The 17226-nt window shown below is 38.7% G+C and overlaps 1 protein-coding gene across 2 annotated transcripts in view; it reads left to right on the forward strand.

Annotated features, from left to right (window-relative positions):
- Window positions 1-17226, forward strand: part of LOC107098707 (membrane-associated guanylate kinase, WW and PDZ domain-containing protein 3-like) — a 166913-nt gene that overhangs the window by 141792 nt on the left and 7895 nt on the right. For both annotated transcript variants that reach the window (XM_015396521.1, XM_015396520.1), the window contains exons 9-16: window positions 8005-8196; window positions 9535-10173; window positions 12848-12879; window positions 13550-13715; window positions 13798-13892; window positions 15867-16074; window positions 16251-16433; window positions 16665-16850. In XM_015396521.1, coding sequence (XP_015252007.1) covers window positions 8005-8196; window positions 9535-10173; window positions 12848-12879; window positions 13550-13715; window positions 13798-13892; window positions 15867-16074; window positions 16251-16433; window positions 16665-16850 — 1701 coding nt within the window. The remainder of the gene's footprint in view (window positions 1-8004; window positions 8197-9534; window positions 10174-12847; window positions 12880-13549; window positions 13716-13797; window positions 13893-15866; window positions 16075-16250; window positions 16434-16664; window positions 16851-17226) is intronic.

A 17226-nucleotide genomic window follows, 5' to 3' on the forward strand; every position in this document is an offset into this window, starting at 1 on the left:
TTAAAATACACTTAAAATAATAACGACTAAACAAATCTTTAATATTTAAAATATCTTATTCAAGCATGCCCGTGCTTTTAGAATAATGTCTAACAAGTTATCCTGAGACCTTTGTGTGATTCTGCACTCTTCAACTTTTTCTGTTGAGCCCTGAAAACACCCTCGCCGTTTAAGACGTGCACATTCATGTCCACTAATAAGCAGTTTAGCACAAGTTCAAACGTGCACTGCCATTGTCACTTTTGCAAAAAATGTAGAAATTCCTGTTAGACTCGACTCACCTGAGATGATCAAACTGCTAATTGTAGCTTTTATGGTAAGAGCTACTTTATGCATGAAGCATTTTAGTTTAATTCTTTAATGAGTAAACGTCTTTGACTTTTTATTTTTACTTTTTAAGCTAGAAAGGAAGAGAAGTAATTTTGTTTCATTTTGGTCATTTTTATTTTAATTCCTTTTTTTCTCTCTTTTTAGAAAGTGACAGCAATATAATTCTCCTTTGATCAGAGGTATTAATTAGTAACTACTTTGCGGCTGTTATTAAGCAGCTATTTTGGTATCTCTACTTGAGAATATTTAATGACTTTTTTCTTTTACTTACTACATTTGACTGAAGATATTTGTACTTTTGATTCCTTACTATCTGTATGTTACTTTTATCCTGATAATGACATAATGTAACAGCTCTAACAAAATAGATGAAGCATAATGAGACTCTGTCCATTTGCTGCTCAGTTTGTTTAAATTAAATAGAGAATACAGGGGGCTGGGTAATGTCGCAAACGGATAAAATTCTGACACATTTATTAAATTTCATTTTTAAAGAATGATTATGTTTCCATCCATTTTCTTTACACGCTTAATCCCAAGTGGGGTCGTGAGGGGTGCTCAATGGGCAAGAGGACAGGTCGCTGTTGCACTCCATCACAGGGCAACATAGAGACAAACAATCATTCGCTCACACCTAAGGAGAATTTAGAGAAGCCAATTAACCTAACAGTCATGTTTTTTGGACTGTGGGAGGAAGCCAGAGTACCCGGAGAGAACCCATGCATGCTCAGGGAGAACATGCAAACTCCATGCAGAAAGACCCTGGGCTGGGAATCGTACCCAGAACCGTCTTGCTGCAAGGCAGCAGTGCTACCCATTGCACCACTAAGCAGCCCATCAATTCAATTCATGCGAACCAAATTAGATTGAATTGGTATTTTTTTATGGTTTTCTACCAACATTGAGCAACGCGGGAAAAATTACTCGTTTCTATGGTCATACAACTGTTTCTATAAGGATATTTTTTAAAATCAAAACCTTAATTTTAGAGTTAAGTACACGGTAGAAACAAGTAAGCTGAATGTCAGTCATTAGTTAACCTTATATACAAACAAGTTGTTAGGTCTTTTAGTTTGCAACAATATAAGCATTTTTCTCTTACAAGGAAGTATAACGGAAGATCAAGCTGCAGATCAGTGTGGAGCGAGATGGGCTCCTAGTGCTGGCAGGGTTTCAGAGATGTAAAAGAAGGCATGCAGAGGGAGGAGGCTGCCTTTTAGCGGTGCTTGTGTCAACAGCTGGTGGAACATCCCGTTAAAGAGGCTGAGCATAATCAGGCGTCTCTCTGCTCAGGTGTATGGGGACAGAGTAAACCGCCATCTCACTGCTGATTACTGATTACACAACCTGCTGAGCTGTCAGACAGTTGCTATGATCAGCGGTTACACCTCAGGCCACAACACAGACTACTAGTGTTCCAAAAAAGTCCAAGCACATTTTTTCTTGGGAAATGATCAATCCTGAAAAGAAATACCATAAATAAAAGGAGGGTGTTGTATACATCAAAACATGAATATATATATATATATATATATATACTTTTTTTTTTTAAGACCTGTAAGCTGCCCCGCCCGCAAATGTATTTTTCCTTCTGAAACACTGCTTCTCTTCCACTTCAACATAAACATGCACCTCAAGCTCATGCACAATCCCCAGAGAGCCATTTCACGCATCTAACAGTCCCAGATAAAATGTTTCTTAAGCAGAGAGTATCACGGAGATATGACCTGCTGATGGAAATTTGACTTACCACTTGAGTTAGCCAGCCGCGAGCTCACCGGTACGCAAACAGGAGGCCTGGGTTTGTATCCCAGCTGGGGGGGAATTACCAGCCAGTGTGGGTCCTTAGGCAAGACCCTTCATGCTAACCAAGTGGTTAGGGCATTGCGCTTGGAATTCTGAGGTTCTGAATTCGAGCCCCTCTCCAACGGACTGCCACTTTGGGTCCCTGAGCAAAGACCCATAACCTCCACACTGCTTCCCGGGCACCGCACAATGGCAGCCCACTGCTCCCCAAGGGGATGGGTTAAATGCAGAGTTTATTTCGTTGCTCTGTGCTTGTGACAATCTAATGAACACAAAATGCTGGAAAAGTTAAATTTCTAGCAGAACTTCTGCCAGTTTTATTATCAAATGTTGTTTGAGGATGTCTATAAAGCTCCAGGTGGAATAAAATGTGGCAAGATTTCAGGTCAATCTTCCTTTCATCTGTTTTTCTCCTTTTAGTTTCCTTAGTGTTTTATTTGGTGAAAGACAGTGTTGGTATTAGAATAGAATAGAATAGAATAGAATAGAATAGAATAGAATAGAATAGAATAGAATAGAATAGAATAGAATAGAATTGTGAAAGCAAATCTATTGAGTTATCATCTAGCTCTGGGACATCAATTCCCAGAGCTATATATGCAAAACTGGATGCACACACAAAAAATAGGATGGTTGGAGTGCAGTGCATGTGGAGAGGTCTGAGGTGAAGGGAATGCTGCCCCCAAAGGCCCTCTGTGCAGCCTTAACTACCAACTTTAGAGCCATTCTCTCAGTAATGGTTCAGCTGCAATGTCACATGGTGATTCAGGTGCAGGAACAGAACACTGGTTAGTGACAACATTTTGTGGAGGTTCTCAATTACTGACTTCTGGACTTTTGTCATGTCAGCAGTCTACCCCATGATGGTGAAGGATACTCACCTTAACTAATAGACTGTTTACAGACTTTAGAAACTTGTGCTGGCGTTTTCAGTTTCCAGTCTTTAAATCTTTTACAGTTCAAATGTCCTCATGTGTTGAATTTTGGTTTTCTGTTATCCATTATAGGCTCATACAATTTAGAAGAAATATAGTCTTGAAATATATCATTCTACCTGTGACAAACCTATATTATTCGTTTTACTTTCTAAACTATGTGAAAATTTTTCTTTTTGCGGAGTTACCCATTTGGGACAGGCATGCCACATTCAAAGTGACCTAAATATTCTATTTTTATTATGTTTACTTTATATTTCAATTCAATTCAGTTTATTTATGTAGCACCAATTCATAACACGTCATCTCATGGTACTTTACAGAGACTATTCAACCAGATTCAACCACTCAGATTTGTTTAAATCTAAGGAAAATCAGCCGATTGAATTGACTCTTTGACTTGAAGGCAATCCTTGAATCCTTAAATCAATCAACCAAAAATCCTTGTAGAGACAGTGGAGAGGAAAAACTCCCTTTTAACATGAAGAAACCTCCAGCAGAACCAAGCTCAGTGTGAGCGGCCATCTGCCGAGGTCGACTGGGGTTCAAGGAAACAGAAGCAGACACACAGAGATACAAAAGGCAACTGTCAACCAGCCTTCTCCAAGAAACCCAGAGACAGGCATACCAGCTCCAAGCCAGCCCCCATGTCAGAGGATGAAGAGAGTTAGTCACATTCAGAGAAACAGGACTACACTAAAAAAACAGGCCAAGCTCCAACATCTATAAACAAAGGTGTTGACGGCAGCAGGTCAGCTGGTATTTCTCTCGATGATGGTGTCAACCCTACCCTTAGCAAGTGTCCATCTACAAATCTATATACCAAAATGTACTGAGTTCCTGCAATTAAATGGTCTATTTATTTGGGATAACAAGCTGATTAAAAGGTATGCCTGATATATGAAAAGGTCTACCTGATGCAGTTGTCATTAGATATATGTATGATCAATAAAGTCTTAGAAGAACTACTACTCTGACCTCTTACACATAAACAGCCAAAAATCATGGTTGCCAAGGTGGACATAATTGTTTATCTCCTTTTGGTTTATAATCAACACATTCCAATCAAGAGGCCTTTAAACCGTCTTTTGGCTTCCAGACACACACATGCCACACCACCTTCTTCTTCTGTTCCCTTCTCTGTTGACTTTCTTTATATCTCGATGTTTTGTTTTTTCTAACGTGTGTTATCAAATGCATGTTTCAGGTTTCCCTGTGAGGAGCAATAGGGAAGTATTTCATTTGGAGTTTATCAAGCAATTTCAATGTCATTATGTAAATAAGCTATGCTTGATCCGTAAACCAGCGGTGGACATCTGGAGTCCTCACTGGCTGTGATAATTTACACTTCAAGCCACTCTGCCCTGGACGTTTTTAGCCTGATGAACCGCATGAGAGTTTGAGAGTGCCTTGATTTAAATTCCTCTCACACTGAAAGTTATGGAGTGTTTATAAAAGGCAGGGGAAGTGAGAGGGAGGTGTGGAGTTCTTATTTAAACCAGCCAGAACAGGAAGTTGATAACTAAATATGGGAAAGCAATCATTTGAAGTGGGTTCAGGCCATGAGAACAGATATACCCAAAACAAACTGGAAGGACATGGAGCTTACAATTCCCAGAGACCAACAGCTGATTTTCAGGCAAGGCATTTTTTCCTAATATTTAATTTTATCCACAAATTCTAATTTATAATGTCTAAAATAATAACGTCTTCATATATAATTATTTTGTTACTACTTATTGTTAGAAAACAAAAAATGCATCAAATTCTGTTATTTCTATTACATTTGAAACTAAGCATGATAACAAATATTAACTTTAATTCTTCAGCCTTTTAGTTCTTATACTTATGACATTTATATACAAGCTTACATCTTCAGTAGGAGCGATGGGCTTAAGACAGACTAATGCGGGTTTTGTTGAAGGAGGGAGGAGTGACATGACATCCTTTCATGTTGTTTGTGCAGGAATGTGTAAACTACCTGAGCCTGTACTCTTATCAGGAAAAAACACATTGGTCTTAGAGTCTTTAGGTAGAATTATTGTATTTTCTTTGATTAATTGGACTTCTTTTAATCTTTTTTATTTAATTTAGTTTCAGTCACAAACTGACATTATAATTGGCAGGTTTGCAATATTAAGTATACATAACCCCTTGCAACTAACAATGTATTTTATTTGGATTTATAAGATAAAGCCACACAGGGACTGTATAGTTTAGTACTGGATTGGAAACAGTGCATGATTTTCAACAGCTACTTTATATGCAGTAAAAATCTGGAAAGTGTGGCGTGCATATGTTTTCAACCCTTTTCTTTGAAACCTTAAATAGAAATCAGTGCAACGTATTACCTTTAATGGCAGTGTTGGGAGTGTTAAAAAGTGTATTAGTTGTTCCATTGAAAACTAATCGAAATAATTGCTTTTCACATATTGGTAATGCTGCAATCTAATGCAGTTTGTTACTACAGATTGATCAAAGAGACTTTTAATATCAGACTCTGTAGAGGGGGAGAGATTTTTACTTCAGTGACAAGCAGGGAACTGAGTTAGAGTCATAAGTGATGCCGATTGACTGAGGATCTGTAAATTGGGTTGACGTTAATCATGCGTTGAACACAGACTGAGAGCAGAGACGATGGCGCAGAGACGATGGCGCAGAGCCTCCGATTCAGTTGAACGTGTTCCTAAAAAAAGAATTCGCTTTTTTAGAGATATACCGAGTAAAGGTAAGTAGTTCATTTATTTAAGTAATGTTCCCAACAAGGTTTAAGAGTCACCTAATTAGTGAAAACTCAGCCTGTATGTAATTTACTGCAATATCTGTATAAACTGTTCATCAGTAATTAAATAAAAGAAAAAAAAGGATTAACTAAGTTGGAAGAATAGACCCCCCCCACACACACACTCACACACACACACACACACCTTATTCAAGTCAGACGAAATTAGTGTCAAACGTTTGTGCTGGTTTGTGCACAAAGATTTTCGTCTGTGCTGTATCATTTTAAAGATATAAGGAAATGTTTCTAGAGGTCATCAAAGGTCAACCAGCCCCCCCACCTTCTTCAATTCAGACACAATGGGTGTCAATTAACTCGACTCTGTTTGTGATGGTTTGTACAGCAAATATTTTCGTTTGTGCTGCTTTGGCTTTGAAGATATTAATGATAGGGTAAAGGTCAAAAGGTCAACCAGCCCCCCCACCTTCTTCAAATCCGATGAAATTGGTGTCAAACATTTGTGCTACGTTTGTGCTGGTTTGTGCAACAAAGATTTTCGTCTGTGCTGTATCATTTTAAAGATATAAGGAAATGTTTCTAGAGGTCATCAAAGGTCAACCAGCGCCCCCACCTTCTTCAAATCAGACAATTTTGTCAACTTCACCCAGGTACAGAATAGGTATTATTAGTACAGTCCATAGAGCCAACCTTCACTGAAAACTAGTGAAAGAGAAATGGTTTAAAAATAACATTATCAAGTAACATTTGCAGGTTTCCATTAGCCATGTAGGAGAAACAGCAAACATATCGAATAATCTGTTCTGGTCAATTTAGACTGAAGTTACATTTTTGCCAAAATACAAAAGAACACATTTTCCTGAACACACCATCCTTACTGTGAAAATATAGTGGTGACAGCATCATGCCATGGGGATAATCATTTTCTGCAGGAAAAAGAGCTGATCAGAGTTGATGAAACATTGAATGGATGAAAATAAATATAAATGTTGGATGGATACCTGTAAAAAACTACAACATGTTGCCGAGTTTCACTTTATTCTAGCAAAACACAAAAAGCAGCTGCTAGAATGTAGTTGTATGTTCTAGCAGCCAGATAACTAACCTGTTTTCAATCTAATGTGGCTAAGCTTGAACTGTTATGCAAAGAAAATATCTGCCTTTACAGGTGAAAAACTGGAAGAGACAAAAATCCCTAAAACTTGCTGCTGTAGTAAAAAAAAAAAAAAACAGGGGACTAAATACACATTTAGTTTTTGATTGTTTTATTGATTTGCTTCTTGTTTTTAGTTAAAAAATATTAAATATAAAAAATATATATCACCCCAACCCCGCTCATAATCATGAGTTTCTCTGTGTTGGTGTGTCACCTGAAAATCCCCCAAAATAAATTTAGTAGATGCCGTCTTACCATGACAGAATGTGAGAAGGATTTATATTGACCTTTTCAAGAAACTGTTGCTGATAGTTGGAAAACTGTATTTTACTACTGAATTCCCTCAAAGTAATCAGATGTTTTACCGTTTCAGTATTTTCATGATCCAAAGTGTAGAACTGTAAGATAAGGAGAAGCTGCAGCTTAATGCAAACCAATGAGAGTGGGCTATTTTGTGTATTTCTTATGCCACAACAGAGATGCTGGTCCTTATTGATGTTGCTGCTGACCTTTAGTTGTTCCTGACTCAAGTTACATAAAGCCTGCAATCACAACAGTCTCAAAGCTTCACTTTTCCTAAGCCATTTATTAAATAGAGTAGGAGATAAAAGGACAATACGCTAAATTAGATAGTGTCAGAGGTACTGTTTGCACGTTCTGCGCTATAGTTTTATAATGAATAGAGGCAAGTAGATTAGCTTCTAAAGCTATAATTTTGTCACCTCATCTGTGTGTGGGCTTTTCTTCTCAACATGGCTGCAAAAAACCTTTCTGTCAATGGGTTTATTGTGTTTAAATATACATTGCATCTATTATTTGGATAATGACTGATTAATGTGTTGATTTTTTTTTTCAGATAATGCGTATAATTACATTTTTGTACACACTGTTTATTCTTTCAAGAGGAATGTCAATGTTTTAATCTTTTGTTGCTGCAGTTGGAGTGCTTTACTGTTCAGAGGTTGCATTTCTTCACTATTTTATTATGTGCTGCTTGATTATCAGAAATGAGTGTGAAATGTCTAACTTTTGCACAGGTAAAGGGAGTATGCTCGGCTTCACTGCAGACCCCAACCAGCTGAAGGGGGAGATGTACCACACAGCTCTGAAAAAAAGCTCACAAGGCTTTGGATTTACTATCATAGGAGGAGACCGCACAGATGAGTTTCTCCAGGTGAAAAATGTGCTGAGTGATGGCCCTGCAGCACAGGACAACAAGATGGCATCTGGTGAGCAAAACTAAGTTTATGTTCTCAACTTCATTTCAAAAGACAGGGCAAAGGGGGAAAATACTTTAAATTAAAATGCAATGTCGCTGTCAGGAAGACCACATTGGTACAGAAAATGTTTTAAAGTCAGACTCTTGAAAATTTGTTAGACATACAGTACTGCATATACTGGGAGGCTTTTGTTATCCAGGTTTTCCCGCTCTTCTGCTATTTCTGCAGTGTGCAACAAGATTGTTTTTGCCTTCTTATTATTGCATGTGCGCCCTCAACATCTTACATTAAAGAATGTCTGTTTTACCACTATGCAGAGGATACACAATTTTAAGTTTAGTATACGTCTTTTATACTTTCACATATTTATAAGCTAAATATATTCTACAGTACATTACAACTTACATTTTACAAAACAAAAGTCCCCTTTTGTTCTCCATAAAAATTGGATGTTTTATGTTTTCTCTGGCTTTTTTTTTTTTCTAACACTACATTTTTATTTCATGCATGCATAACCCCCAATTTTCCAAACAGCACTCTCAAAATGAATATTAGATTTACTAAGAGGGAAAAAACACATCTATCACTCTTACTCTGGTATAAGGAAATTCCCCAAAAAAGATGTTGAATAAAGTCCCTGTCATCTGTCAGGCAGAGTGCAGAGCTGTTTCTAAGGCTTTAGGGTAACCAAGGTGAAGGCCATTATCTATAAATAGAAGAGATATGGAACAGTGCTATACATTTTCAGGAGTGGGTAGCCTAACAAATCACTGTGAGAGTGTGTCCACAATTTATCAAGGAGATCACAAATAAAAACAGAATATCTAAAAAGCACTGAAGGCCTCATTTCCCTTAAAAAAATGTTAATGTCCTTAATTCGGACGAGATTGAGTAAAAAAACAGAAAAAAAGGAGCCATTTTTTCATGTTATGAAGAACTTTGGAAATGTTTGTCTTCAAACGCATTACGTGATTACAGTGACATTGATTTTACTTTGACACTGTGAGCTGTCAGTCTGGTAAGGTGTGCAGTGTGTGTAATTATTTGAATAGTATTATGTGGCGGAAATCTTTTTTCTCCAGTTCTTTTCATTTGTAACAAGAGCACTGCTCAGGCGTGCAATGTAGAAAGTGTAGGTGGGATAAAACATGACTGAATGAGATAAAAAGAAATAAAAGCAGTAAAGGAAATTGATGAAATGAGAAAAGGGTAGGTGATGATGAGATTCTGGAGGAACCATGTGATGACGGTAATTCAAAGGTTTTGAGTTGTGAACAGTTGGTGTCTGGGTTAAGAATGAATAAAATATATTTTTATTTCTTTTTTGTCTTTTCTCATTTGTCACAGGGGATGTGATTGTTGAAATTAATGGGACATGTGTGCTGGGAAAGACTCATCCAGAGGTGGTGCAGATGTTTCAGTCCATCCCCATCAACCAATACGTGGACATGGTTCTTTGCCGTGGGTACCCACTTCCTCCGGATGTAGATCTAGAAAGCGACGACCCTCTACCCCCTCCTCCTCCTCCACCAGCCACCCAGCCTCTCCATGGTGGGGAAGTGGTGACAGCTGTGCCGCTCATTAATGGCCAACCCCTGCTAGTGAAAGGTGATGTCCTACATGGCTCATCACAGGAACTTCACTACGTAACAACAGACGCCAGCGGTCGGCCTGTCGTAGCTGCTTTGCCCAATGGGAGGCAGCCTGAGCAGGGGCAGGGCGCCACGGGTATGCTGCAGCCCGAGCTGGTGAGTGTCCCACTGGTGAAAGGGCCTGGAGGATTTGGGTTTGCCATTGCAGACTGTCCTCTGGGGCAGAAGGTGAAGATGATCCTAGATGCCCAATGGTGCCGTGGGCTTCAAAAAGGAGATGTTATCAAGGAGATCAACAGACAAAATGTCCAAACCCTTAGTCACGCACAGGTGGTGGACATCCTGAAAGAATTTCCTGTGGGCAGTGAGGTCAACGTGCTGGTACTGAGAGGAGGTGAGAGTAAAACAGTCATACATCTCTGCATCTCTTCCATCTATCTAGATATCTTTTTTATCTTTATTTAATGCTCTGCACTGCACAGGAAATTTAAGTCATTTATATTTTGCCTCCAGGCAGCTAGACTTACCTGCAATCATTAAAAATGACCATGAGTTATGGTCTCGACCATGAACAGCCTGACAGGGTGTGTTTGACAGATTCTTTTTTTTTTCTTCATTATTTTTCATTGTAATTATCAGTTCAGTACCCGGCCTTTTTCTTTAACAAACGACTCCTGAGCTGCTATAGATAGATTTCTATACCCTGTCAGTTCTTTCATCCACTGCTCTCAATTTTCCTCATTTCAAAAACGCAAACATACAGGTCATTTGTCTGTGTTTGTGTCTGAAACAACAGGAGGGATACGTCTACAAGGACAGTAGAGCTGTAAATGGAAACAGATAAAAAGATAACAAAAAGATAAAGAATGAAAGCAGTCAAAGGTCAAAGAAAAATTGAACAGGATGGGGTCTCTTTGCCAGAAAAACATAGTTTTAATCTTTTGCACAGTGTTTAACAATATAAACATGTTAAAAATAACAAAAGTCAGTAAAATGAAAGCTTTTAAGCTTTCATTTCAATAAACACAAATGCTATTCAAAGGCTTTCCTTTCTAAAACAATTAAGTAAAATGTATTATCTTGGCTATCACTTTACAGAGAGGTAGCAATATCTGCATTGTTTGTTTCCATAATATTTTATGGTATAAACACAAAAATGATGCAAGATGTATCTTTCCAGTGAAACTCTGTGCTAATATGTAATTTTATGCCCATGGTTTCTGACATATGCCTCTTATCTGTTCATTGGAGTTAATATTTCTCTTGCAAATTGCATCGATTCTGCATTTCTGATTTTACCTTAAAATATACCTTTTGGGTTTTTATATTACTGAAACACATTTTATGAGTATTTCCACTCAGCATAGGGAACATGGCTTAATAAAGTATGGTGTAGTCACACGGATCCATCATCCCTGATGTGTAATAAACAGGCTTTTCTTGTAATTCTATCAATTATTTTACCTTTTGCACAGTCATCTTTTTCCTGTTCTTTTTTTCTCACATTATTTACTCCAGTTGTTAAAACTTCTACAGTGATGCTTGGAGGTGAGGTCAGAGTGCTGATACTGATGGGAGGTGAGGTTGTGCTGTGGCCAGTTTAGGGACACTGAGTGATATCACATGTTTTAAAACCCACTGCAGACACCATGTATGCAGTGGGTTTTAAAGCTTCCACAGGAAAAGCTGAATAGTTTTTGCTGGCTAAGTCCAAGTTCACCACTCTAGCTACTGTAGATGCTGTTCAAAGCCAGTTCATGAGTTTAATTTCTTGCCAATGCTTTACATATCCCGATGGCGCATCCCAAGTATTTCTCAAACATTCACTCCATACAGCTCAACTCTTTCTGCCTGTTTATGGCAACTTGTAAAAGAGGCGTAATGCAAGGTACAAGTCTGAGAGAGGGAATTACATAAGTGTGGAGAAGCGCTTGATTCCACAGTGTTGAGAAGGGGAGGCACCCTTCAAATGTCTCCTACATCTCGCCATAGCCGCCTGAGGGACACGCTGTGCAAGTTGTTGAACCCCGATTAGCTTTGATCATCAAGAGAGCGCAGGGGATCTCTGCATGCCTCTTTATCCGTGGCCTCTAAAAGATCCACGGCTAAACTGCTAAGGAGGGGAGGTCCACTGGGTCCTCCATGCCCCAAGCTATGCCTGAACTGTCTTCCCTTGTTGTCCAAACACCCATACTACTAACACTTACTGCTGTGCCACCATAGTTTTGTCCTGCTCCACTGCATGATTCCCACCGTTGAAGCATAAATGGGCTTGGCTTCACCAGACTAAAGAATTAATGCCATCCTAAACCCTTATTAGACAATGGCCTGTAGCTTATGGGAGGCTCCCTCTTGCACTGTGTGTTTATTGTTGGTGAGTTTTGCTTAAAACAAAAAGATCAGAGAGCTGGGTGGAGGTGACAGTAGGGCGCAGTAGGGAGTGTTTGGGTGGAAAGCAAACGTTTCATTTTCAGTTTTTGGTGATGATGTTGGGTTAGGAATTTTAATGGTGATGCATGAAAATATCTCCCTCGTTACAGTGCATCAGGTTCCATTAACCTCAGATCAGGCCAATTGGTCATCATGTGGCCTGAGGGTTGCAAGTATTTGTTAACTTGATTAATACAGAGAATTGAGGAGGATGGGGGAAGAGCGCTGGGCTGTGTGAGATGTTCTATAGGGAACTATCTGAGTGCTTTAGATGGAACATGTGGGTGTGCTCCAAAGCAAAGGGAAGAATTATCAGCCGTGGAATTATAGGCATTAAACACAAAAGCCATTACCTGCTTTCTCAGCTATACAGTTGGGCTGCAGCACAGAATATGATGAACTAACACTATATTCCATATGTATCTTTAATCTTATGGATGGCTCAATATTCCCTAATGGAGCATTCTTTAGTGAAGACAGCTCTTGAGTTTTAAGTAGCTCACTGGTTTATTTTTACACTTCCTGCCGCTGTGTCTTAGTCAGAGAGACAGTGCCATCTGCTGGAGCTTCTGTTGTTTCAAATAGGAACATAATAGATTTTAACATGTTTCTTTTTGTCTGTCTTTTTGTTACAACAGGTCAGACATCTCCTGTGAAATCTTTGAAGCCTGTGAGTAGAAGTGAATTATTGTCTCTTCCTTACTTGTTTCTCCCTGTGGGGGAATATACTTCAATTTGAAATCAAAAGATTTCGTCCTTCAGCTTAACCACTAATCCTCTGCTGAGTTGAATTAAATAATAGCAATAAATTTGAATATTGATTATCTTTCAGACCGCCTTCTTTTGTCTGCTTTCAAAAACAGTCTTAATTACCTATCTTTTGCTATTCGTATTCTTTGGTCTATTGTCTGGGGATTGCAGGGGTAATGAGGATTGGATGAGCCTGTTTAGTTTTGTAGGTGTTATTAATACAACAGTTTTAGATAAAGACGGTTCTCTTTTCATGCTGAGAAGGCCTATCACAGCCTCGGGGAAATCTTCACTTTCTCTGTAGGATCCTATTACTTACCCCCAGAAACAATAGAAGGAATATTAGGACGGAGTGGGAGGTGGGGACTGATGTACGTTATTAAAAGTGACCTTTCCAGCTTTTGTTATCCAACGCTGTGTGATGCTTAGACACTTGTCAAAGAAAACGAGGTGCTCAGACTTTCATTAAATGTTTTTTTGAGATACAAAAAAGACAATGATACAAAAGAAGTGTATGCATTGAGCTTTTCCTTTCATGGAATAACCAAGCATAAATCAGTATGAGATAACGATTATGTATTTGTCATCAGCGGCAAGAAATGACGTCCAGCACAGAGACTTTAGACGCCATTGCAGATGCGACTCCCCAGGCTTTGCCTTACCATTCGAACACGAGCACCCTGCGCTCCTCTGACTCCCCCAAGCGAGAGGCCTCAGAGATGTACCTGAAGTCCAAAGCCCTGCTGGAGAGCAGGCGTGAGTGTTGACAAGATATGCTGCTTTTAACATTCTTTTTAACACTGAAAAAAGGTAGCGGTAAAACTCCTCTCTTCCACAGAGCCTCACACCAAAGACATAGATGTTTTTCTGAAGAGAGACATTGAAACGGGCTTCGGGTTTCGAGTTCTGGGAGGAGAAGGTCCACAACAGCCAGTAAGTCCATAAAACTCACCTACTCTGAGTAAAGAGTATTGAAACTGATAGGAGCTGTTGAAAGTATTTGTAGCTGTAGTCTTTTGTTTTAAGTTTTTTAAAGAAAGAATTGGATGAAACTAATTTTGTGATTTTAATTGCATTGTGGATCTTAGAGGCATTGTTTATATGTCTGCTACTGTATAAACATGGTGGGCCTCTAATAGAACAAATACTCCAAACAAAGACTGCTACTACCATAAGGACTCTCATCGCACATTGATCAGGCAACCCATAATTACCAGTTAAGCAATAACAATGATTATTTCTTCATCGTTTTATTGAAATAGGTGAGTTATATTAGAATGGTAAATGACCTCTAAGCTGCTTTGTCAGAAGAACAACCTCTACCAAAATGTGAAGGCTTAAGATTATTGCAACTCTAATAAGCTCCTTATTGAGATGAATGAAGGTCATAGTCATCATGTTATGGGGTGTTTGCATGACGCTGAATAGCTGCAGATCATCTAGGTGAACCCTGTATACCAACAAAAGAGAGCAACAACGGAGACATGAGTATCAAGCAATCACTGAGGAATTTAAGAAAGTGGCCTTTGATGAGTCACATTTTTTTTTTATATTGTATGGATTCCACATTGCAGTTCCCTGACAGCTGTGGCCTCTTTCTGCAAATTGATGAAAACATCCATATAGAAAAAATTAACAGTTATTTTCCAGATATCAGTCCAAACTAACATAACTGGGATGGGATGACATACCTCAATGGGTCAGGCCTGTTTTGGCAGCAGAAAGCCTCAAAACAGTTATAACACAGGTGGTCAAAATGTTATGCCTGAAAAGTGGAGGTGTGTCCTGAATCCAAAACTTTGCAGCCAATTATGTTTTTAAAAATGTATATATCTTTGAATAGCATACATTTCACAAATGACCCTTTATGAAGTATGACCAAACATGTATTAATAGAGCAATAATCTAGTTATCTTAAATCTAGTGTTGTGCCGATGCCATTTCTTGGCCCCGATACCTGGCTGTGCAGTATTGACCGATACCGAAACCATACCGATACCCATCCATTTTTTTTTTATTTACACGCTTAATCCCAAGCGGTCTACGGGCGAGAGGCGGGGTACACCCTGGACAGGTCGAGAACCCACACATGCTCAGGGAGAACATGCAAACCCCATGCAGAAAGACCCCATGGCCGGGAATCGAACCAAAAACCTTCTTCCTGCAAGGCAGCAGTGCTATCCACTGCTCCACTGAGCCATTTATACCATTTGTTTGAAAATGATGTGTGGGTGTGTGTGTTATGAAGAACTACATACTACTTGGATGTAAAATAATTACAATCATGGCTTTGTCAAGCTGCTGCCTACCTTTGTGAAGCAGGAAAAAGACTAATACAAAGTGAATCCAGTAGAACTTTTATTGCCTACCTGGAATGGGTGACAATAGTTGAATAAATATCTGGCTCTCTAAATTGTATCAGTGCGCTATTTGTCGGTACTCACCGATACAAAAATCGATACCACCATTTTAGTGCTGAATCGGGGCCCTGCCCGATACTGGTAACAGTATCGGTGCAACACTACTAAAATGTAAACAGTGCACCTTTTTGATAAGAAATAATTGTTTTAAGTTGACCTTAAAATTAGCTCATGCAATTTAAAATCCATAAAAAAAAACATGAAAAACTAACTGGTATGAAAGAGTTTCAGAATAATTCAGATACAATGAAATTGTTACAGTCTAAACCTCTTAGTAAGAAGTAGGGATTTCTTGAATGCATGTTGATGTGAAGCTGTGTTGCTTATCTGACTTTAACAGTTAGACACAAAGCATCTTCTTTACTGGAGTCAAATTAAGACAAATTAGTGGTGGAAACGGGAAACTTTCTGTTGTCCCATTTTATTTATAGCTCCAGCATTGTCTGCCTTCTCTCTGGCCACTTCTCAGTAATTAACCCCATATCAGAATGTGTTTCCCCAGGTTTACATCGGGGCCATCGTGCCCAATGGAGCTGCTGAGAAGGATGGTCGCCTCAGAGCCGGAGATGAGCTGATTGGCATCGACGGAGTGATGGTCAAAGGTCGCTCACACAAGCAGGTGTTGGACCTCATGACCAATGCGGCTCGTAACGGTCAAGTCATGCTGACTGTTCGTCGAAAGGTCATCTACAGAGGTTAATACGAAGCCACACAAATTGATTTGAGATTTAGTACAAATTTGTCAATTTTTTTCATCACCTTGACTATGTTTAGATTGAATATGGCACTTTGTGAAAAAAGGGTGAAATAGAAACAAAAAAATGCAAACTAGTATTTTATGCAAACAACAAACTGTTTTCTTTTATATCAGAAGCAACGGATGAAGAAATTCAGGAAATGGCTCCTGTGTTGGTGAACGGTTCTCCAAAGCTACCTCGCCTACCTATGCCCAGCGCACTGGATCACGAGTCCTTCGATATCACACTCCACCGCAGGGAGAATGAGGGTTTTGGCTTTGTCATCCTCACATCCAAGAGCAAACCCCCATATGGAGGTAAGGATCCAACTTCCAAGTTTGTGTTTTTAATGAAAAATCTGTAAAAATCTGAAACCTGTGTTACAGTACATTATGTGTTTAGGTTACATTTCTGAAACCTAAACACATAATTATAGAAAATGCAAATATGAATCTCAGTTTAAAAAAAAAAATAGATCTTGATAAATCTAAAATGGATACTTGAGCTGAATTTTAATACCTCAGAATTCTTAATATCTGTCATTTCAGTTATCCCTCACAAAATTGGCCGTATCATTGAAGGGAGTCCGACTGATCGCTGCGGCCTGCTCCATGTTGGAGATCGTATCTCTGCAGTCAATGGCCGCTCCATCATTGAGCTCTCTCACAATGACATTGTTCAGCTTATCAAAGAAGCTGGCACTGTTGTCACCCTCACCGTGGTTCCTGAGGATGGTGGGTACTCTCCATAATAACTTTTGTTTGTTATAATCACATTTTTGAGTCTGTTTCTAATTATTAGTTTGGAAATTAGACGTAGGTTTTCCTGTTTTAAAAGGTAATCAAGTTTTCGTCTAATCAGAATATCTACATATATTAAAATCACATTCTAAGGTCAATTTCAAACCAAGGTATTCAGAAAATCAAAAATTAACCTTTACCTCATCCATAAAAGAAGTGGGACATTTTTACAAATAAGCTAATTATGATAGTGTGTGAATGTAATAAAAAAATGTTTTCCATTTTAAATCATGACATGTTTAAAGAAATCAAATAATAATAATAGGGATACAGCTAATTAAGATGTTTATATGCTAATAGTTTTGCTAAT

Source organism: Cyprinodon variegatus, unplaced genomic scaffold, assembly GCF_000732505.1.
Source record: "Cyprinodon variegatus isolate N-32 unplaced genomic scaffold, C_variegatus-1.0 Scaffold802, whole genome shotgun sequence".
In the NCBI taxonomy this organism is placed as follows: domain Eukaryota; kingdom Metazoa; phylum Chordata; class Actinopteri; order Cyprinodontiformes; family Cyprinodontidae; genus Cyprinodon; species Cyprinodon variegatus.